The sequence below is a fragment of the Prunus persica genome, chromosome G4, assembly GCF_000346465.2.
Source record: "Prunus persica cultivar Lovell chromosome G4, Prunus_persica_NCBIv2, whole genome shotgun sequence".
Lineage (NCBI taxonomy): Eukaryota > Viridiplantae > Streptophyta > Magnoliopsida > Rosales > Rosaceae > Prunus > Prunus persica.
The window spans coordinates 6270519-6294364 of record NC_034012.1 but is presented as its reverse complement, the minus strand read 5'-3'; the positions used below and the strand labels follow the sequence as shown (position 1 = coordinate 6294364).

The 23846-nt window shown below is 35.7% G+C and overlaps 5 protein-coding genes across 6 annotated transcripts; 2 read left to right on the top strand and 3 right to left on the bottom strand.

Moving 5' to 3' along the window:
• LOC18778898 (polygalacturonase QRT3) lies at positions 1915–4360 on the top strand. The gene is made up of 3 exons (XM_007212672.2): positions 1915–2407; positions 2524–2748; positions 3239–4360. The coding sequence occupies exons 1-3, from the start codon at positions 2255–2257 to the stop codon at positions 4289–4291; spliced, it is 1431 nt and encodes a 476-aa protein (XP_007212734.1). The 5' UTR covers positions 1915–2254; the 3' UTR covers positions 4292–4360.
• LOC18778553 (RING-H2 finger protein ATL74) lies at positions 5674–6672 on the top strand. Its single transcript, XM_007212073.2, has one exon. The coding sequence runs from the start codon at positions 5896–5898 to the stop codon at positions 6436–6438; it is 543 nt and encodes a 180-aa protein (XP_007212135.1). The 5' UTR covers positions 5674–5895; the 3' UTR covers positions 6439–6672.
• On the bottom strand, positions 7647–12096 carry LOC18778945 (choline-phosphate cytidylyltransferase 1). Of its 2 annotated transcripts, none has more exons than XM_007211707.2 (8): positions 11671–12096; positions 11175–11288; positions 10622–10717; positions 10124–10166; positions 9499–9654; positions 9321–9401; positions 8098–8208; positions 7647–7975 (listed from the first exon to the last, which is right to left on the bottom strand). In XM_007211707.2, exons 1-8 carry the CDS (start codon positions 11784–11786, stop codon positions 7841–7843), a joined length of 852 nt encoding a protein of 283 aa, XP_007211769.1. In that variant the 5' UTR covers positions 11787–12096; the 3' UTR covers positions 7647–7840. The 2 variants fall into 2 exon arrangements, with proteins under 2 accessions (XP_007211769.1, XP_020418745.1); XM_020563156.1 differs by having other exon boundaries at positions 7851–7968; positions 11671–12000.
• Positions 12409–14704, bottom strand: LOC18779685 (glycine-rich RNA-binding protein 4, mitochondrial). The gene is made up of 4 exons (XM_007212122.2): positions 14466–14704; positions 13161–13229; positions 12928–13034; positions 12409–12841 (listed from the first exon to the last, which is right to left on the bottom strand). Exons 1-4 carry the CDS (start codon positions 14623–14625, stop codon positions 12704–12706), a joined length of 474 nt encoding a protein of 157 aa, XP_007212184.1. The 5' UTR covers positions 14626–14704; the 3' UTR covers positions 12409–12703.
• LOC18780444 (VQ motif-containing protein 22) lies at positions 20182–21380 on the bottom strand. Its single transcript, XM_020561263.1, has one exon. The coding sequence runs from the start codon at positions 21108–21110 to the stop codon at positions 20415–20417; it is 696 nt and encodes a 231-aa protein (XP_020416852.1). The 5' UTR covers positions 21111–21380; the 3' UTR covers positions 20182–20414.

Below are 23846 nucleotides of genomic sequence, written 5' to 3'. Positions count from 1 at the left end.
TCCAAAGACTCTGGATTAACGAATTCATAGTTGTGATGAATTAATTTTTCAAAGGGAAGACTCCGGATTAACGGATGCACATAGTTTGTGTTGTGATGAATTAATTATAATGCTCGGTTTTTTTTAGTTTTGATCAATAAAAAAGATCAAACAACTTAATACCGAATTGGACTGTAATGATTTGATTCGAGTGATTCAGATTATTTCAATTTTTTGGCTGACTCATGTCACTGAGGAAAATTTTGCACATGTCCACCGTACGTACTGCTATTGGAATGACTCCATTTACAGTTTTTTCTTTGTACTCTTTTTATCCTTGATCTAATAAACTTCAATTGCCTTTTATAAAAAAAATTAAAAAAAAAAAGTATTATATACTAAATAAAATGAGGGTACTTCTTTAACCTTTTAATAAATCCACTCTCGTACCATCGAATTTTCATAAAATTTATATACATATACTAAAAGACCTAATCAATGGTCATATTTGTCAATTTAGCAGACATAAATTAATAAGTCGAATTTTGTTATAAGAAGATTAAGAATATTACTTATTGAGATCATTCTAACACACAACTTTTTATCATAACAAGTTTTGAAGGAGACGTGGAAGTCATAATTCCATTAATGTGAGTTAGTACGTCACAACCTGCTCCTCCATGCCATAGACTGCAAAGGTAGCAGCAAAGATATAGACGTATTTCAAGTCTCAACCACCTCCATAATTGTTGTAATTAAATCCAATCTAACTTTTTGTATGTTTTTCTGTGAAACAAAACTGTAAAAGAAGTCTCTTTAGTGCATGCTTCGTTTGCAGGAAAAAAAAAAACGAGAAAGAAGGGAAAGGCAAAACTTAACCAAAGGTTTTCTAAAGGATTCTGATCATCACTTTCCTAAAAAGCTAAGCATGGCTGTCTACATATGTGCTTTAAGATTGTGGAATATAAGGATTAAGAAATAAAAGGATTTAGATTTTCAAACGATTTAGAAAATGTTCAAATTATAATATACAATAAATTTGTGAGGGAGAGTGGGATGTTAGGATTGTAATAGGTTTAAGGTTTGATTTCCTCCGATGTAACCCAAAGAAGAAATTATTAAAGAATTTAATTAACCTTCCCTTCGAACACCGTATGAAACAGTAACTAGATTGGTTGGATTTTGAGTTGTTGCAATGCCAAATAATCATTCTAATTACACTATAATGTATCATTTGGATAGAAGAATTCATCAAAAGACACTTCAAATTTATGAAATCTCAATTATAAAACTCCAATTAAACTTTCTAGATTTGATGAAATATGTTTTGTTTTACTAGTACTAAATCTGATGAAATATACAGATTTTACATTCGAAAAATAGACATTTATAGTTTTTTTTGTCATTCTCTATAAGGAGGTTAAAGAGGAGTTGCCTTAAGATTGTCTTCTATGTGAATTCACTTTTCCATGGCAGGGTTATTAGTTTGTCTCTTTTCATATATTGAGTTGCCTTAAGATTGTCGTCTATGTGAATTCACTTTTCCACGGTGGTGCTACCCATGTGCTAGATTATGTGCTACCCATGTGCCTTAAGATTGTCTTCTATGTGAATTCACTTTTCCAGGGCAGGATTATTAGTTTGTCTCTTTTCATATATTGAGTTGCCTTAAGATTGTTTTCTATGTGAATTCACTTTTCCACGGTGGTGCTACCCATGTGCTAGACCTTTATTTACTGGGTAATTCTCCATTTTAAACTCGTAACTTCTCTTCTTTCTTCCATTCATCCATTGATAATAAAGTATCATTTATTGATATTTTTTGGTTAATGAAATTTCCATCATATTCCTTGCTTTCAAAGGTTGCTAGCAATTTAACCAACCAAACAAATGGTGATAATAGTAATAATAACACAACATAAATTTTAACGACAACAACAATATTATATAATAAATAAATTCGACGACAGATAATTAACAACCATAAAACTAATAACCGAAAGGGAGACCGAAATTTTGTTCCTTTCCTTTCTTCTTTTCCCCTTATTCTTTTTTCTAAAATATACCTTTTATTTTTTTTTATAATTCTTTTGTTAGGCTCAAAACTATATAAATATCAAGACCCCAAAACACCCCCAACCAAATTTTATACTCTCTCTCTCTCTCTCTCTCTCTCTCTCTCTCTCTCTGTGAAAGGAGGCCAAAGAAACAGGGGAGAGCAGCATATACAGCAGCTCTCTCTGTTTTTGAAAGAGCAAAGTGCAGTTGAAAGAGAATGAGGCCCATCCCATCAGCAGCATTGTGTTTCTTCTTCTTCTTCTTCTTGGTAGAAGAAGCTAAATGTTCTTCTTACAGGCAACAAATGCTGTCAGCATTCAATCATTCCAAGCTGCCCTTTTCACTGGCTCAAGCTTCAAATGTCACAAGGGTATGAGATATATATAGATATTGTTCATTTCACTTGTTTTATTTATTTATTTAACTTGGTTTTAAAATTAAGTTTAATTAGTTACTTAATGTGTGGTGTTATGTATTGTTAATTAGAATGGGAGGGTGTTTTACCCAATCGGGTACGGGGCAGATCCGACTGGAGCAGAGGACAGCACAGATGCCCTACTCAAAGCGGTGGAGGAGGCTTTTCAACTGAAATCCGGGCTTGAATTGCTGCCTGGAATCACTGACCTGGGAGGCGTTGTTATTGATCTTCAAGGTGGAAATTACAAAATCAGCCAACCTCTTAGGTTCCCATCAGGTGCTGGCAATGTTGTGGTCAGTCTCTTCTTTCCTCTCTCTGTCAGTGTCTGCGTCATGGTGGTGTTGTTGGACAACAGTACAAGTCCAAGAATCAACTCTCTCTCGGATACGGCCAATAAATTTAGATATAAAAATTATAATATATATTTACAGTCTTTGGCCGTCAAAACTAAACCGTGAGAAAGGTCAAAAAATGAAATATTTATAATTACTGATGGAAATTACAATTGTCTTTTGAGAAATAAAATATATAGAAATTAACCCCTAAATAAAGAAAAAAATATAAGCTTTTGACGAAATGGGTTTGTGCCACGTCGCCATTTTGTAGTTTGTGCACCGACTTTTAGAGCTTTCTTTTCATGTCAGAGTCAGAAAGTCATTTCTTTTCTTCTTTTTTTATGGTACATAATACTTTTTACTATTACTTTTTCATAGACAAATTAACCTTTTCCTTTTTCCCAATAATTTTTAATTAATTAAATTCTTGTAATTTTTTATTATTTAGGTACAAGGAGGATCTCTACGAGGCTCATCCACATTCCCAGGGGACCGCCATCTCATTGAACTATGGTCACCAAGTTCCCAAAAACTCAAGCAAAAAGCCACCATCGCCAGCAATGCCGCCTTCTTTGAGAAAGCCCAAAACAATAATAATGTAGGCATCTACTATGAGGACATCACATTCAGAGACATTCTCTTCGATTCAAGCTTCAGAGGAGGAGGCATTTTCGTCGTGGATTCGGCCCGAATTCGAATAACCAACTGCTTCTTCCTCCACTTTACAACAGAAGGCATTTTAGTCCAAAAAGGCCACGAGACCTTCATATCAAACACCTTCTTGGGGCAGCACTCAACGGTTGGAGGAGACAAAGGTGAGAGGGATTTTACAGGCACTGCCATTGACCTTGCCAGCAATGACAATGCCATTACTGACGTTGTAATATTCTCGGCTGCTATTGGTATTATGCTGAGGGGCCAGGCAAACGTGGTCACTGGGGCACATTGCTATAATAAGGCCACAGGGTTTGGTGGCATAGGCATTTTGGTAAAATTGGCAGGGAACTCTCAAACCAGATTGGATAATTGCTACTTGGATTTCAATGCCATAGTCTTGGAAGACCCAGTTCAAGTTCATGTGACAAATGGGTTCTTCTTAGGTGATGCAAATATAGTCTTAAAATCTGTCAATGGCAAGGTTTTTGGGCTAAATATTGTGAACAACATGTTTACAGGGAGCTCACAGGTTCCAATAGTCCAGTTAGAGGGGCAGTTTGGGGATATTGATCAAGTGGTGATTGATCAGAACAATGTGGTTGGGATGGGGTTGAAATCAACGGTGGGGAGATTGAATGTGGAGGGCAATGGGACCAAATGGGTGGCTGATTTTTCATCTGTTTTGGTGTTTCCCAACAGGATTAATAATTTCCAGTACTCATTCTATACAAAAGGGGAGGACAAGTTCACAGCTCATGCTGTGACAAATGTGTCAAGCAATGTGGTGGTTGTGGAGAGTGAGAAGGTGGTAAATGGTGTGGTTTCTCTGGTTGTTCACCAGTAGACCTAATTAATATATATTGTTGGAGGTAGATTTCCCAAAATGTATGTAACAGATGAGAAGTTGGATGCATTTATTTATTTATTGCTTGTTATGATACTGGCCTGAGAATGTGATTATAAGAAAAAAATGAAATACCAAACTCTCTCTACTATCCAAATAAGATGGTTGAAGAATGTAAGTTCGAAAACTTGACAAAATAATATACAGCGTATAATAAATGATTTTACAACAAATAACACCGAGATCGGTTGTAATAAAATTTCATACTCGTTAAGGTGGTTAAGTTTTTATTTTAATTTCTTTAGCATTAGTTTATGTTGGTGGTCACTGTGATGTTCCTTTCTTGGATTTTAGTGCCTTGACCAGTGAATTGTCAAAGCTTGGTTGAATTGCCCAAGGCAACTACTCCAATCAGAATACTACCAAATAAAAGACAGGCACTCTACGTTGGAAGAAGGTTGTCGGAGTTGGGAAAAGGACTTTGGGAGGTCCAAAACTATCTAAAAGAAACAAAGATTAGGCATGAATCAGAAAACAACAGAAGCATATGCTTTTACATACATGCGGTTGATGATACTCTTTGCACGCGAGTGCTATTTTAATAATGCCGGAGCTTATTTGGATAATGTTTGTATCTAATACGAGTTTACTTGTGATGAATTGTGAGTAACTGTAAACCGTTGATAATAATCGGACTCATAACTTATTGGTGGTTATTGCGGCCCGCACAGGTGGTTAACCATTGCTAGCACAACTTATTACAAAATGGGCAGGGCCTAGCATTCTATTTCAAGTCCGACTCAACCTAAGACTCAACCTAATGCTCTACTGCCATTGAATTTTCAGGACTAGCCAGGCCCTGAAAAGATAAACCTTCTAAGAGACCAGAGCCTTAAGTGAAGCCCATTTGAAATATTGAAATTCCAATCAAGAAATAGGATAAAAGATTCACAAACAGGAAAGGTCTTAGTAGAGTTGGTTTACTTTTTCAAAAGACCTTGATGTCTAGTGCAAGTTGATTGATGGAAAGAAAGAAAGAACCAATAAGAATTGGTCAGGTTTCTTTAGATAGATCACAGGGAGATATATAGATATACCTTGGCATATCTTTGAAGCGCATAAACAAAAGAGAAAGAAGACAGTGGATTGCCAAGTAAGCATATCCAAACATGCCACCATTTTCCTCATCTATCATTTTACTCTCCACACCTTCCATTACTTGAGGACCATTCTTCCCATATATCATGGAAAAAATAATTAAGGTGTGATAATAACAACTTTATGTGATGTTACTATTTCTAGTGTCGTAATATGTGTAATTGATGAAATTGCACATGATATAACACAAATGAATTGTAACACCACGTGGCATAATTCCGAAATATTCCTCTATATATTTTACTCTGCACATCCTCCATCCATTAACTCATCCTTAGTCTCGACTTGCTTTTGTCTCCCTCAAATGCAAGCTCCCTTTCAGCATGTAAAATCAACTATGTGCATTGCATAACCCTCCTTTCCACTAATTAATTCTCATCTCTATCTTCTCCGCCACTACACTATCAAAAGTTCCCAATTATCTCCACCACTTCATCTCTATCTCCATGGCTCAAACACCCCCTCCAATTCCTCCAATTCCTCCAATTCCTAGTCCAACATCAATCAGAACACTCTGTGATCAAGACCCTCATCATGATCAACTCCAACCCCCAAACCATCTCAATTCTATGGTCATCTTGGCAGCCATTTTCTGTGCTTTTGTATGTGCTCTTGGTCTCAACTCCATGTTACAATGTGTTTTTCAGTGTGCCAACCGTGCCCTTACCGAACCTGTCCAATGGGTAGCTTCGCGCAGGCTTAATTCAGGGCTTAAGAAGGAGGAGATGGTAGCTTTGCCCACTTCAACTTATAGTGCCGATTTGAACACTTCTCCATCATCATCATCTTCTTCTTCTTCCGGTTGTGCTATTTGTTTGGTGGACTTTTCTGATGGGGACAAGATAAGGGTCCTGCCCAAATGCAACCATTGGTTTCATGTTGCATGCATTGACAAATGGTTGCTCCGCCACTCTTCTTGCCCTACTTGCAGGCATAGGCTCAAGTCAAGTGGCTCCATGCCCTCTCTTGCTGAAATTGTCACAACCTAAGAGCTCATGTTCAGCTTAATTCAAAATCACAGATGGGATCTGTTCTGCAGAAACTCATGAACTTGTTTTGAGCTTCATATTAGTATTTGGTTTTACTATTTTCTCTTCCTGTCTTCTTAGATTTTGTGAGTCATTCTTTCCTTACGGAGTTCAGAATGAAAGAATTTTGTATGTGTTTGGGTAGAATAATTCACCTTTAATAATGAAACTATGGCAGCTCTCTTATTGTTTCCATACTTTTTCTTTGACATGAAATTAAAATTATATTCACACTTAACCAAAGCTACTTTTGGGACCTTTAAATCTTTGTTCAACAAAGTTAAAGTTTCCCAGGTAGATGAATATTAATAATATTGCAGCCAATACAGCCATCAAGATTTATTATAAAATTGAGATTTCTAGCTTCAACTTATACTGGTAGCTTTAGTACTGTACAACTAATATCCTCTATATAGGAAAAACAAGTGTAATTTCTGAAAATGTGAAAGATGTGTAGTCTCTGTTTTTGTCATTTACTTTGATGTGCTCTGATATCAATCTGAATTTCTTTCCCCCTCCCCCTTTATCAAATAAAAAGGAAATCCTTAGGGATCCCAATATTCCGAAGATCGAACATCTATGTAGACGAAAAATTAGAAAACCGAACAAAAGTTGTGTAAGTTTATGTCCATCAGGCGTAGGATTGCCACCATATTAATTGTTAATCGATGAATTTAAATTTTCACCAACTGAAGAAGAAGGTGGCGAAGCTAAAACACCCCTCTTGAACTTCTTGCAGCAAAGTAGGATAATCCAAAATGCTCAATAACATGCTGTCATGGAAGTCACTAGCACTACACGTCCTCAGCTCTCTCTCTCTCTCTCTCTCTCTCTCTCCCTCTCTCGGACAAGCCACTTCACTATGTGTAGAGGTGTGAGAGGGATCACATTATGTCAAATGATGGAAAAGAAAAAGAAAAAGGTAGGGATGAGTTTCGTTTTGTTACACTTGCAAGGAAACCTACGCACACATGCTAGCAAAGTAGGATAATCCAAAATGCTCAATAACATCTCCTGATGGTGGTATCACCCTCATGTGATGTGAGAGATTCGGAAACAAGAAAGCAATAATTTGTGGAAACTCGAATGAGTTCCTTTAGAAAAAAACCACCCACCACATCACATCTCTAGCATACATCCATGGATAACGCTAAAAACGACTTGTAGGATTTTTGCACAATTTGAGATTTTTCTAATAATTGTATTTGAAGAGGAGAGATTACTAATAATTGTATTTGAAGATCCAAGCCTTACTTTAGGCTGTTACACAAACTTAGCCTTTGGAATTCATATTAGATTACTTCTACATTAATACCATAAATAAGTATTTCAGCCTAACCAATGGACATCAACAAGAATAAATTTATTTTTCGTCTTCATCATTGCGTTCGTCTTCAGAGTCGTCATAGAACTCATCATCATCATCTTCTTCATATAAAAGGCCTCCGAACTGCCGCTTCCTTATTCGCTCTTGAATTTGGTCCCTTATGGCTGTTCCCTAGAAGACCACAACAAGTTTTACAGAAGTAAAGGCAAATGAAATATATCTTCCCTAAATATATTTAAATTAGCTTGTGCATACAAACGTAAGTCATATAACAAAACTGAGAGAGAGCCAACCATTTTGTGGAAACCTTCTTCAAACCTCTCAAGAAATCCAGCAACCAATCGATCAGCATTCTCCACCCATTCATTACGACGCATTGTAGCAGTCTTTGTTACTATCTGTATCTGCACAGTAACAACAGAGGAAAAAACCAATCAACTACTTATTAGTCATCTTCTGTTAGGAAATAACATGGGCTTAGCAAAACCAACAAGATTGTCACATTGTCAGGGAACTAAATGTGAGCAAGTATATTGTGACAGTCTTACTGAGGCCAAAATATTTTCTGATACTGAAAGTTCACTCTAGCGGAGTCCAAATCACTTTCTATTCTCAAGCAAACAGTAATATGTGAGAAGCACTTTGCATTGTAAACAAATTTATGAAGGAAAAAAAAAACACCAAAATGCCAAAGCACATATATCATTTGGACATACTAAGTCCAATAGTCTGTTAGAAAGATAAAAATATGCTTTAATTGCAGAATATATTGCAAACAGAACGAGACCTTTGAATAGATGAACGTGAGGGAAGGGATAATACCCTTGGAAAGAGTAGACCAAAGGCAATACACATTTCCAGTTCTTTTTGGACTATCATCAGTCATAATAAATATGCATTGTTTTCAGATATATGCAACTAATCTATTCATTGTGAAGCTCCACCAGGAAGTGCATACATTTAAAACTATTGATGTTTAAGATTATATTAAACACCAATTATATGGGTTATGAAAGGAACTTCCAACTAACTAACTTGACTAAGCCCATGTCTGCTAAAATACCATGTTTACCCTGGGAAAAACTATTCGTATTTCTTTCTTTGAAATTATAAAAATAAAATAAATAAATAAGCCATTAAATGGGCACGATAACAGACATCAACTTGGGCCATTTTTCAAATACCTTCGCTTATCCGTAGACACTTCTGTGCTCATTAATATTATTTTCTTCTGCTTCCATGATTAATCTCAACATCATTGTGCAAAGTTATCACATTTTTCACTACAACCCAAGCAAAACACAATCCAGGTTACATCTTATGATGCGTAGCCAAAGGGGTACAAAATGTTTATTGTGCACGCCTATTTATGCACAATTTTGAGATTGTAACCATCTATTCAATATATCAAAGAACAGATTTTATGTAGTAGAATAACACACCTGGATTAAAGTCTCAGATACTCATAATCAATGATACATAGACCAAAAATGATTAAGCATCATGATATACATACCTTCTCTCCTACTTTTTCTTGGTGCTCCTTCACCCTCTCACGCAGTCTTTTCAGTCCCATGTTCACTCTCAGTCGCTTTTCCTAAATAGTAAGAAATGAGGATGATATAGATCACTACTTGCACTAGAAAAGAAAATGACCACTTGAACATAAGATATTCATATAAACAAGAACATACCCTCACATAGCTAACACCTAGCTCCTTTCTTGTGTACCCACGGTCCAAATTACGCATCACATACTGGTTGTAATCTTTAACAATCCTCATTATGATATCTGATGTAGAAATCCCATCAGTCCGTTTTGTTTCCTTAAACTTTCCAACGGACTTAACCTGTTTGGAAGTTTATGTAAGTACATAAAAATGAAACAAGCCCTGCATTATAGTCAAATAATGATGGGAAAAAATTCAACAAAGTAAGAACCACTACAAAAGTTAATAAGCTGGAAGTATTCACACTAGAGCAGCCACAGATACACAACCCTTCAATAATTGGTTGAAACAGAGCAAGATGAAAAGTAAGATTCAGTGTGGGAAAGAAGAAGGTTAAAATGGATAACAAAAACCCAATCTCAAGAGACTTAGAAGCAAATTTGGCCCAAAAAAGTTAGAAATATTCTATTGCCACCGAGAATCTAGTGCAGTCAACATTAAAAGGGTGGTTATAACTTATTTCATGGTCTACAAAGAACAAAAGAAGAAAGAAAATAAACACCCTTGACAGACACAAAGGAGTAGAGGAGGCCTAACAATATCCGTAATGGAAAACAGTCATATACGTTCAGCTATCACTAACACTTACAAAGTCATAGACATCCTTTCCAGACCCACTTGCATCAGCATAACTACAATTTTAGGACAAAGAAGAAGCAATTAGCACATTAAGGATATACGATTATCTTTAACAGGTATAAAAAGATAAACTTCCATGGAAAAGAATAAGATGAATTGAAAACCACATGGAAGAAAACGATTTTATCTCCAGTAGTCATACTCTATGGAGACAAAATCGTGAACCAAATAAAAACATTACAAATGTGCAAATGAATTCAGTCGTCTGACAAGGTCTTATCATGAACAACCTAAACACAATTAGGACACCACAAGTTCCCCAAAAACATTATAGCGCGATCTGCTCCAAATCAAAATGCACATACCCCTCTCTATCCACGTCCATGATAATCCTTTATCCCCTTATAATGCAGTGAAGAGAAAGCAAAACAAGCATAAAACAATTTCAAGCATGTCAAAACTTGATCTAGTACATGAAAGTAATTTATTTGGGGTTGGTTAACTTTACGGAAGAGAGTCATGTGCCACATAGTCAATCTGATGCTTGTCAAGAAACTCTTGCGAGAGCACCCATGGTGCATCGGGAATAACTTCATCCACCCATCTGTAGCAAATATATTACAAGACAATGATTTAGGAACACATATTTATATAAAATAAAATAAATTGTAAGAGTAGCCAACTGGGAGTGATAATGCAAAAATACAGTATTCAATAATTTTACCATCCCACGGACTAAAAGATGATGCTTTTCTAATTAATTCCACTATCCGTGGATCGTGAAAAAATTAGCAAAAGGGGGGAAACGTCAGGATGTTGTAAAAGGAAAGCTAATTTCTACAAATTAAACAATTTTCATTAGATCCAACGCAAGCTTAAGCCTAACAACAGAAGTGTTCATAACAATGAATTCTAAGTCCACACAAGACTAGAAATAAGCATAAGATTAACAAATACTTTTTATCCGTCCCTTCTGTGTGTTTGTTGCAAGTTGCAACCTAATAGAGAGTAGGAAAAATAAAACTACTGGATTGAAAATTTAGGCTCATGCAATAACCAACCTGCAATGGCGGAGTGACTCATAGCGCTCCTTCTCGGTCATAACAGTTTTGCCCTTATAATTGTGGGTAGTTTCATCATTGCAGCAGCCAACAAGCAGGTACGTGTTTGGGAACCTATAATTGAGACATAAATGGAATACTTAAATACTAAATCAAGCTGCATTAAGTATATATTACCCTAGAAACCAAAATAAGCATAAGCAAGGGTTCACATATCAAGTTTACTACTAAAAGCAGAAACAAGAACAAAGAATAAACTTTTTGAACTCAAATTCCAATTCCAAGACAGACATACATGGATACACGAAGAAGGAAAGCAAGATCATCATGAACTCAATAACATCACGAAACCAATCTTCAAGAGACTACGCATCTAATTACAATGACCAAAACCCATAAACAATTTCAAGTCTTGAAAGAAAATTGCTTGACTTTCAAGAAATAAACAAGGAATTTGACTGAAAAAAAGAAAAAGAAGAAAGAAAGAATGCGGTACAGCTTCTTGGCTTGCTCGAGAGAACCAGCATGCCCAAAGTGAAAGAGATCATATATGCCATCTGCATATACTCTCACTGGTCGCTCCTCACTATTCTGCTTCTGATCCTCCATCATTCACACACCCTCAATTGCAAATTGTTTGGTTTTGGGTTTCAGAGAAAACACAGAGCATCAAAGCCTCTCGCTCCCTCTCTGTCAAGGACCACTTGTGTTGCAGTCTTGTACGTCAACGTACAATACCCTTCTGAGTACAATACCCTCCTACTCAGAGATTTCTCTTCAAGAGTTCGATTATTCCTTCGTTAACGTTGTTGTTTTAATTTCATTAAAAACGGTTATTAGTTTTATGTCCCAACAGCCAAAAGAACAGTTATTTTTACTTTTCAAATTTAATTTTCATTTTTCTGTCATCTTTTTAATTAATAATTAGTATTTAAAATTCTTCTACATATATTTGCTACAAAAAATCAATGGCACCTGTGTGTTTCACCTACTACCTTAGGGAAAATGTATTTTATAACCAGACAAACGTTGAATTGATTCTTTGGGTTAGTCAAACTAGCCAAATTTGACAGGAAAATCAACGGCAAGCAAACTCAAATTCTTCTTCAATCCAATGAAATACGTAGAGAAGCCCTGCCAGCCCTGTCAGTAGAACATTTTCTTCTGTTATGAGTTACGTTCGACTTAGGTTAAACCAAAATCAGCAGTTTAGAAGAAATACTAGTGTCCACCGTTTACGAGAGTGCGCTTATGATTAACAGCGGTTAATTGGTTTCAGATCCTATGTTGGATCTTAATTGGTGTATTTTTGACAAAGTTGGATGGGAGTTTACAGCCACAGCCAAGTTGTTCCAAATATACAGTTATACAGTTATGACATTCGCAGAATCACAGCCCTTGGGCTAATAGCTCCACAATGTTAATGCTTTGTGCCCCATTGGGTTGCAGGGGTGAAATCTACCTTTGCATCCCGCCTCCTCATCAAATTTTAACAGATCGAGCGTGTACTGTTGTTTCCAATCAAGATCTCAGTACCAGCAGTCCGAAACTTCCTCTTGCTGCTGCAAGTTCAGCTTCTTTGGGGGACCAGAGGTTTTCGGGTATTCTCCATAAGCATCTTTCCCAGGTCTTGCAACCTCAACGTAGATAATCCTGCCATCGAGATTCTGATAAAAAATAAAAATAAAAGCAAATGAGTCGACGGTGATATTTCCTGAGAAAAAAATGCAGAAGAGAAATGACAAGGTAGAACCTGGTGATCCATATTTTCCAGGGCAAGCATAGCATCATCTTGACTGGTATATTGAATATACGCATACCCCTTGGACCTCCTTGAGGTTTCATCCTTGACTAGTTTAACTGCCAGACAGACAAAGTAAATACAGTTATATGACTTGGAGAAATGTATTGGAACAAATTGTGGAGCAGACTCTAAGACATAACTAATGCCTTTTGAACAAATGTATTGGATCACAAGATATTTACCTTCAGCTATCTGGCCGAAATTCGAAAATTTCTCCTGCAAACTATTCTCACTGGTGGAATACGGTATATCTGCAGCTCAAATAATACAGTTAGAACTTGAATAACTAGAGACAATGATAGTTTCTGAAAGTTTACTTTTTGCAGAGAGGCGGAGTAGATGGGATGATTAGTAAGAGGAATGAGTTAGGGGATCAGGAATGTGACTATGCAATGAACAAATAACAATTATTCATACCTTAGCACATCTGTAAAACAAAACAGAAAAAGAAAGAAACACCCTAGAACTCGTAACTGGTGATTATGGTGCAGTTGCTATAGCTGCTACCAACCTATACCATACGGCACAGAACAGGCTCTAAAACGAACTTCTATGATTAGAATTAAGGATCCGTTCGATGGTGGAGAACTTGCTGTTGTGACATCTACCATCTCTTTGTGAAAACATGGTAGAACAACCCCTTCCTGGCTAGTTCAACAGTTGCATTCAACTATCAGCCCAGCTGGTGTTATCATCTTTCATTGCATTCAGCCTAGCTAATGGATCTCTTCTCCATATCTTAATACATCTTTCATTGCCTTCATTGTTACCCTCTAGTGTCATCATCGGTCTCAGATACAGATCAGATTGATCCCTTTAACTACTTCTCATGTACAGGTCTAGGCGAAATTGATTTCTTCGCTTCATCTTGTAATCAATAACTTCTTCTAAATCTATTTTTATTTTCATATATTTTGAACCCCCACTTGCATTTCTCTTGCTCCCGTGTACCAAATTTCATTAATTGCTTCCTCTACTTCCCTATACTGATTCAATTTTTAACATCTAAGCAAAACTGGGGTACTTGTTAACACTTTATCCAAGTTATTTGTAGTTAAAATAAGTTTACCAACTAATGTACTTGTACACTCACAGGAGAACGAAACAAAAAGAGTCCAGAAAGTTACAATTGAGATGAGGTAAGATGTTTAAATCAATCAAAATTAAACAATCAAGAGCTAAACTCCAGCATAAACTATATCAAAACTTTCACTAGCAGGAACACCCAGATAATAAACCAACAAAGCTCAGTAAAGACGAACTGATTAACTTCATAAATTATATCACAACCACAAAATTTCAGCAGACCCAGAACAAGAGCCAGAACACTTGATAAATTACACAAATTGAACAAGACCCATAAATCAGTCAAATTACCTTTAAAAAAACATAGAAAGAACAAATAAAAGGAATACAAAAACCCTTTATTAAAAAAACATAGAAAGAAGAAGAAAGCTCTGAGCTTTTAGAATCAAAGGCATACATACTTTTCACCAATATTTTGCTTGCCAGTGGATAGTCGAAGAAGGAAGCTCTGAGCTTCAAAGACTTGGAGCCCGTACGGTTTGAAACAGAGCTACGGAGACTGTTAATGGGTTTCGGGTATGCGTAAAATGGGGAAGAGAGAGAGATTCCTGCCGCCCACATGCCTTCTCAATCTTTTGGTTTTCTGCAGAAACAAGTTCTCTCCTCTCATCTCTTCGCGGCTTCGTTTTCAGTTTGCAGCAAAAACTCCGCGACCCACATTCCTGAATGGGTCTCAACCCGAACTGGTGGGCCATTGACAGATCCAGGCTTCTTAGTGGATCCATCAAGTCTTCGTAAATCGAGGATTGGGCCTGAGTCAAAATGACCCACTCTTCTTTCAAATTTTTATAGGGAACTTTCCTCTTGTTTTTTTTCTTCTTTTTTTTTTTTTCCATATTCATTTTCACTCATGTTTCTCTAAATTTTTCATTCTATTTCGCAGATGTGGATTAGGCTTTGTAGGGTGTATGTCCCTTTTACACCATATATCAATCCCCTTCACCCGTAAGTTAGAAAATTTTAAAGTAGTTTAAATTGTCGCTTATAGTAAAAAAAATCATTTTATTCCTACCTCATTATGTTTACTAATATTTACTATTGAAGAGAAAGAACTACTTAAAAATGTCTCTCATAGAAAATATATCTTCACAAACTATTTTGCTCTTCATAATTTTAGTGTAGGCATACCCTACTTTACTATTTTAGCTTCACAAACTCAACAACAAATCATAAACCACTATGTATGGGTTGGGATACGGTTTGGAACAAAAACTTAAAAGTAAATTTAATTTTGAGTAAATCCGACCAAACCGTTCAACCCAATCACAAAAGTTTGGGTTGAGTTGGGTTGAGTTGGCCTAATAATAAGCGAGTCTTAAGTCCAAAGAATCATAAACCGGTATATATCGGGTTGGGACTAAAACCAACCCAACCCATGCCTACCCCTAGTTTTGAGTGGGAGAGAGGTAGGATTAATTTGCCCAAAAAAAGAGGTAGGGTTATTAGTTAGCTTTAGCCTTAGATGTGAAGTTGGGTTAGTTGGATGTAAAATTGGGCTTAATGGATTTGAATATAATTGGGCTTAAAATATAAAAAATAAATAAATTATTTATCTACATATATAAAGCAAAAGGCAGAGAATGGAGAAACATTTAAAATACCAAAAAATGCCCTTGATTAATGCAAACATTAAGAATTGAAATTATTAAATTAATGAGGACAATATGGTAAATTCACACTTTTTTATATTAAAAAATTAAAATTAAAAGAAAAATCAAATCATGAATCCTATTTTTATGGAACACAACTACCCATTATCTTTTTTAACTCTAAAATAAAATTTAAAGTTTTTTAAAAAAAACCTCTCGCAAGGGCAGAAGCGTGTGCAAAGAGACTAGTATCAATAAAAAGTGCATATATATATATATATATAAACAATCCCGATTTCTTGGACTACAGGGGTCTAAGAGATTTGTGGTCACTCACCGTTGGATTCAAATTCAACGGTTCACTCACTCTTGCACTCCTTTCAAGAAACTTTTTTGAACCGTTGGATGTTACATCCAACGGTGGGTGACCACATTCTCTTGGACCACTGTATATATATATATAATAAAGTAAAAATAAAATAAATAGTATACCAATCGGATCGGATCATTATTGGATTGGATTAGGTCAAATCCATATTTGTCTTGTTAACTTAATGGGTTAACAGATTTGGAACATAATCGGATTATCGGATTATGCCACTAGATCCATCTCCTATTAATTACATTTGATTCGGATCAAAATCCAATCCATTGACAGCTGAACCACTGGAGGACCCCGTTAATGACCTTAATGTTTTGGTTTCTTCAAGGTTTTTAACCCCCACCCCACATGGCCCATTATATTAACCTTTGAGATTTTAGCCCAATCTTTGCCCATTATATACTTAAGACATGTTTGGCGGGTTCCAATGGATGTGATTTTTTCAATTAAAATGGATATCTCTAGTCATTATTTGGCGGGCGTATAATGTATTATAGACTGGATGTGGTTATTGGACACCAGTGTATAATCTTATAAACAGATTTATATGGTATTATGGGTACTTTTAGAACAAATGATTACTTGCTTAAGTATATGTGTTGTCATCTTTTTCAAGAGGAAACCCAACTAGTTAGCCAAACTCATCGAGGTTACAACTCGCTAAACTAAGCACAGAAGCAATGATGTTGTGGTTTAGTGGTTTTTCCTTTTTTGTGAATGTATATATATGATTTTATATATAAAAATATATATGCATGATGAAGATATAAAGTTTCGAAGCACAAATTCTAATGAAATTTTGGTGGAATGTGGAGGAATGGACAATGAGTAGTGGGGTCAGCTAGGGAGAAATGGACAATGAGTCTCTTATTTTACTATTTTGTCCTTTTAATATAGCAATTTTTGTAACTTACATCTTATACCTTGTATTAGCGACAAAGTAAACTTGTTCACTTATCCAAAGAAAAAAGTAAGATGTTATATTGAACAAGTTCCCAACTCTGTTTAGCAAGGGTTAGGTAGGCAGTTTCTGGTGTTGTGATTTATTTTGGAAAATCGTATTATTCACGGAGGACTTTAAAAAATATATATATAATGATACTATGAGAGAAGATTTTCCATATTAGAATATGTCGTGAGTTTACGAATTTCCTTATATGGTAGCTAGGTTGATATCTCCCTAGACCCTTACTTGTTTGAGATTATCTCAAGTTTTGGAGCTGAAGTTTGAGAGAGAGAGAGAGAGAGAGAGAGAGAGAGAGAGAGGAAATGCTTTTGGCCACAACCCCCCAAGGGCGTCAAGATAGCCGCAAAATTACTCACAATTACTACAATTTAATTATTGTAAAATTACAAGTAATAAAATTGGATCAACTCCAATCACAAAAAGCAAGATAAAATAAAAATACCAGAGAACAGAAATGCGGGAAAAAAAAAAAAAACCAGTCATACTCAAAGAATGAACCTTTTCAACTCAAACCAAATTGAAGCTAAACATAAAATCAGAAAAAATATTTCAACCGGTTTCTTATATGTTCATATTATTCCAAGTTCGAATCATCCTCCCTCAACAATAAAAAGGAAAAGACTATTCTTCTTTGAGGCTTGTTTGCAATGTAGCATTGTCATCTTCCAGGGTTTGGGTTCTATTTTGATCACTGCTCAAGCGCATATAAATTGCCTCCAACACAAAATAGAGAGCTAACTCAAGTCCTGCAAGTCGGCAACTTAGCGTAAGGTTTGGGTTCTATTTACTTGTAAGTGGTGTTTACTTTGAGTTGCTGGCTTTGCAGTGGTTTTCATCTACCTCTATCAGGTGCTGGTGGGCGAAAAACGTCGCGTTTTAAAGAAACCAGTGAAAGCCTTGGAAGATGAAGAAGAAAATGCTACAAAATTGCACATACAATACAAGACTCAAAGCCTTTAAGGCAGGAGCATACATATACGAATAGAATGGGAGAATCATAGGATCGATCTTATATGCATTCTCATCGATCTTATCAGCCAATCGACCTATGCTAGAAAAACTTTTAGCCCATTCTTACACAAGCAGAATTTTTTTATGCCGAAATGAAAAGAATAATAACAGTAATACTACTAAATATGATAAAGACGGTTACGACACCCAAGCTCTTCGAAATCAATTAGGGGATAGATCCTCGATCGGCTGATACAAGTATTATGGATATTTAAATATGGGAAAGTCTTTCGTATGTTATGTACTAACATTCCATACAATTGATTCGGTAAGTTTTGTTTGAATGTGTTGTCCACATTAACAGTGTGACAATGCAGGGGTTTGATAATCGTTTGTTGTATGTGTATGGTTTGTGAACTGTAATCTCAGGTCTGTGACTAGTTACTGACTAGTCATACATTATTTAGGAACACTGATTTCATTCGATCCTTCGACACTTTGGTTATAGTTTAAATTCACCCTTTTCTCTTAAGTACCAATTTCACAATTGATTCATTCTTTAAAAAAAGTGGTAATGATACTTCAATTCCGGAAGAACCTACTAGGTCAGCTCGTTTATTGTTTTTTTTGTAATGTAATATTTGTTGGATGTTTGACAATATGTGTTTATTTTGATGTTTATTTTTATATATATATTTTTTTAAGAAAAATAAGCTTATAATAGATATCTCATTATATAAAAAATATGAATCAATCTTTAAAAAAATTCATGGTTCCATCCTCAATTGGGGAGGTGATGAAAGTTTATAGGTTGGTCGTTTTAGGTCTAGGTCTAGCTATAGATACTAATTTGGTATGTGGGTTCGTTCTGCTCATCTCATCACTGCTCATATATATATATATATATATATATATATATATATATTGAGAAATGTCGGGCTAGCTCACGTGTTAGATATTTCACATATAATTAATATCATGATTTTAGTCTGCAGTCTTTGGCTGGTCAAAAAAATGAGGCAGTCATCTCTTCTCTAATTCTCAATCAAATGTGAAATTCATTTGCCCTAAATTACGTCAGGACGATTTTGCAATGGAAAAGTCAACTTTATAAGTTGGACTTGAATAAAAAAACCTAAACCACATAAATGATAAATCAGCCAACAGATTCTCAATCCCAATATCTGATTTAATTTTCTTTCGTTGACCCCCCCAAAAAAAAAAAGGAACATCTTTCTCACTACAATCCTCCAAAATTTGAAATGGAAAAGACAACTTATAATATATTGGCATGTGATTTAAACATTGGATTTGAATCAAACACTTGAGCTAGCTCACTAGTCGGAGAAATGTTGGGCTGGCTCATTTATATAAGAGTATATGTTTGAGCCCATGCACTCTCTTGCCACCCATGTAAGAAGAAGTATTATTCACTCATGTTGTTGCCTCTTGTGTTGCCTTGTGAGGTTGTTTCTTTTCTTATAGTTTTACTATTGTGTTGTCATTGGTATTGTTGGTTGCTTGGTGCTTGCATATAACGAAAACGTATAAATTCGAAGTTTGAACCAACAAAAAGAAGAAACAAAGACAAATTCAATTCATTCATATGAGTACAACACGAACTTGAAATTCAAGATGCCAATAATGAGAAGGTTATTAGCAATTTTTGAAATATAGCATTATATAGTTACATGATTATTTGAATTCTCTAAATCTCTGATAACAATAATTTCTGAGATAAAGCATCTTATTAAAACTGCGAGGACTTATAACTTTAGTGATATAGTATTTTATCTCGTGCCAACCGTATATACTTCGAGTCTAAGTTACATTATTAACTTATTAAGCAGCTACTTAATTATGTTTTTAGAAGGTGGAGCAGAATATTAGTGACGAATATGTACGCACCGACTACCAAGTCAAAAAGCAAGGTGATGAGATACTCAGTCATCGGTCAACCAAGTGAGAGTCGACTTAAAGATAAACCCCAAGAGGGATAACATTTCTGATGCAAATTAAATGGCTCTCTCACTCTCTACTCTCTCTAGACTGGTCAATAATACTCATGACTAGCACACTATTATTATGAAACTTCAACTGTGAAACTTCCAAGGCTAGCTATCAAAACTCACCTTTTCTAATTATGCACTAATAATATTATTATCTCATGATTTCAGGACTAGTATTGATAATTTCATGGTAAATATTGAATGTAACATACTAAGAGAGAAGAAAAAAAAGCATATAAATACTTGTATACAAGATGCTATATGAGATTCTTTTACCGAATAATAATTTACGGTGAAAAAATTATCACACACGAGTATTTATTGTTCTAATATTACAGCATACGGGTTAATGAAATTACAATTAAAGAAAAATCTAGATACCTTTTTTTTTTTTTTCTTCTTTTTCCTAGTCAATATGCAGTAACATGAGCATCATAATATTCCTAAACTTACTAGAGATCAATAGAAAAGTCATGCAAAGCTATATCTTCTTGATCCATGGAAAATTCATCCAGAGTCTCCAGATTTGGTATAGGATTATAACCACCACCACCCAATGAATATTGAAACAATTCATGACTACCACTAATATTATTGTCAATCGGTTGCACTTGATGAACTTGTTGATTTTCTTGCAATTGCAGCAGCGGCTGTCGTCGTTGTTGGTGTTGTTGCACTTGCGGTGGCGGCTGCACCACCCGCTGCAATTGTTGTTGATATTGGTAGCTGTAGTTGTGATTACCAAAAGGTGCCATAACAGAACTAGTCACGTTATTGTTGGATCCAAAACTCAAGTTGATAGGACCCCTTTGGTTCCCAAAGGAAATGGGTGAGCTAGAAGTAGCACATCCTGTGAATTGTTGCACCAAAGCTCGAAAGTTGTTGGCGTTGGCATTGAGGAGAGTGATCGGTGTCTTCTTTGAAACTCTAGACCTCCTTCTGATTGGTTTGGATACACTTCTTGTTGGAGTTAGCTGACCTCCTCCTCCTGTATGTGAACTGCTGGGGCTGCCGTTGCTCTCTGTCACTAAAGTGGTACTTGTTGTGACAATAGTTGCATCTGAAAATCCTCCATTAGTGGGTGTTGCCTGCCCATTATCCATGAAGGCTTGTTGGTAGTATTGCCCCCACTCAGTAGAACCAGGCATAGTTCTACTTTGTTGATTCCTGAAATTGGATCGAGAGTAGTCAAACGGCTCACAACGGGAATTGCATAGATTTTTACTTACTTGGAGTGATTAGATGTCGTCGAAACCCAGCAAAACAATGAACAATACAGACCAAAAATCCTCCGATAATTAAGAAAGTAAGTTTTTAGAGAAATAGTAACAGAGTTTCTAATACTGCTACTCACATGGCTTTTTTCAGTGGTGGGTGATATGTCACTTTTTTTGTGAGGGAATTATAAGCAAGCTTATATCTCTATTGTATTTATAGTAACTTTTGGTCAAAAATGAAGACAAGTCTTCTATTGACCTTTCGTTTGAGAGAGAGAGAGAGAGAGGGGGATGCTTTTGGCCAAAGCATGCAGAGGCTTCCTGGAAATTACATCTGTTAGTATCAATGAGGTCACCATATCCACATCACTTTGGGACTGCCATTAATTGTTTTTGTGGAGCCATTTGAGATGGTCTATGCTTCCTTGGTCAGAAAATTGTTAAAAAGAAACCAACCCTGGTTAAAAAAGACTAATTTATTTAATTGAAGTATTTTCTTGCTTAGTTTGATACTCTAGCTGCTTTCCACACCACACAACAAATCCTTGTTCTAATTAATTAAAGCTTCAGATAAGGAGATATTATATTAATATGCTCAAAGTATTCTGTGGGGAATCGCATGCATGTGTGTATGTGTTCATTGAAAGAAAGAGACTGATGAAGTTCACCATTAAGACTTGAATTAACAACGGATCCATGACCACCTCTAATATTTCCACATAGCTTGCAAGTCATCATATTGATATGTTTATAAATACAACTCGTTGATCTTGTCAGCAGTAATTTTCTACTTATATATGTGCTGAATTAATTTTCTTGACCAGATTTTTTTCTTTTTGGGGGTTTTTAATGGCAAGGTTTTAACAAAGCCACTCTTTATACCCTCATGTTACGTAACGTTGTACTGGCTGTTTGTGCCTTCATTTTAAAGGTTAATAAAATTTTCTATTGATAAAAAATAAAATAAAAAATAGTGAGATTATGCCCTTGCAAGCAATTAATTAATTAATTGAACATGGTAACATACAATCACTCTCAAAGTTGAGAAACAATGATCTACAAGCAAACGTCACCTATAAATTATACGAGGTTATTTGCTGCAACCTTTAAGTATATTTCACCAACAAAGTCCCTCTCATGAGCTCCCCCACATTGTTTATTGTCTGAAACAGCCAGGAAGGTGATGCTCCCAAAAGGGTAAATCCAATGTGAACGCACTTTTGATTTTTCTTTCTTGCTGATGAAGCATTTGAAGTTTTCCTTCACAAAATGAATTAGCTTCTGGAATCCAATTAATATCACTCATATAGGGCATTACTTTTTCTTTTTCTTGGTAAGATAGAAAAATATTTATCCACAGATTAATATAATCAGTTACTTAGGGAAATTATACATTATCTGGAACGCTAAGTGGGCCCTTGTTCCACTAGGATTGGCTTGAAGAGCAAGATTTTTTTTTTTGTGACATGTGGTGTTTGACCAACAAGATTACACACCAGATCCTTTGAACATGTCTTATGTCTTTTCTTTTGTTGAAAACAAATACATCATTGTCACTTGTTAAGAAGATGTTAAAAGAGGCCACCATTTGTGTTTGCCCTTAAGTTTTTTTCACAATCTGCTAACCCAATGGCCATTTCTTCTGCATTTTTCTTTTGGTTTTTTGTTGGGTGAAGAGGTAATTAATCCATTAAGCTAAACTGTTACAGCTAACTAGCAATTGCAGGTCTTGGCCTTGGCTTAGTGGTAGAAAACTCATGAAGCTATCTGTCTTTGAGGAACATAAATTAAAGCTAAGCAAGTGAATCAAAAACACTGTTCCGGTGTATATGCTGCAGTGATATGAGCCACTATATATAAAAAGGATGGGATAAGTTGGAAGAAAAGGTTTTATATGTATATATTTTGTAACATAAACTGGATAGAAACTGTACCAGTCTTTGTTTCATTTAAAATGTTTTTTTGTATGCTTTGTCTTTTTTCTGATGTTGCAAAACTGGATGTATGTGAAAGAAATACAAGTATGATCACCTGCTCACTGAGATGTACATGTACAAGGGGGTGATAATGACAAGGTTGATTAAAATGGGTCAAAGTCTCAAAGATGGACAATTTGAATTCAAGCAATAATTAACCTAAAGAAAATAATTATAATCTTTATGTATACTTTCAAAGCCATACGTTGCTGATCAAGGATATCTTTTGACCAGCCACATCTTTTTTTTTCTTGGTTTTGACCAGGTCTTTGCGTCACCACTGAGCTGGCAATTTTGTAGATTAACCTGCTAGAAGAAGCAGCTAAGACTGATTTGAATGTTTGCAAAAGCATTTCTGCTTTTTTTCTTAGCTAAGACTGATCTGAATGTTTGCAAAAGCATTTCTGCTCCGACTACATAAACAACCACACCCACCGCTCCCCTCTTCCCTCCTCTCCTCTCTCCCCCACCTCCCCCCTTCTCCCTTTTAAAGCCTTAAAAACCAAAGTTTCTGTGCAAAGTGTAAACCCTTAACCATCTTGGGGGTCAAAGTTCAAACATTCCTGCCACTTTCCTTGGTGATCAATGGAAAAAGGATATATAAATACCTACCAACTGACATAAAGACAATAGAACTTTGGAAATTTGAGCTCCTGTATGCATCAAATAATTGAGCCAACATGTGCAATTT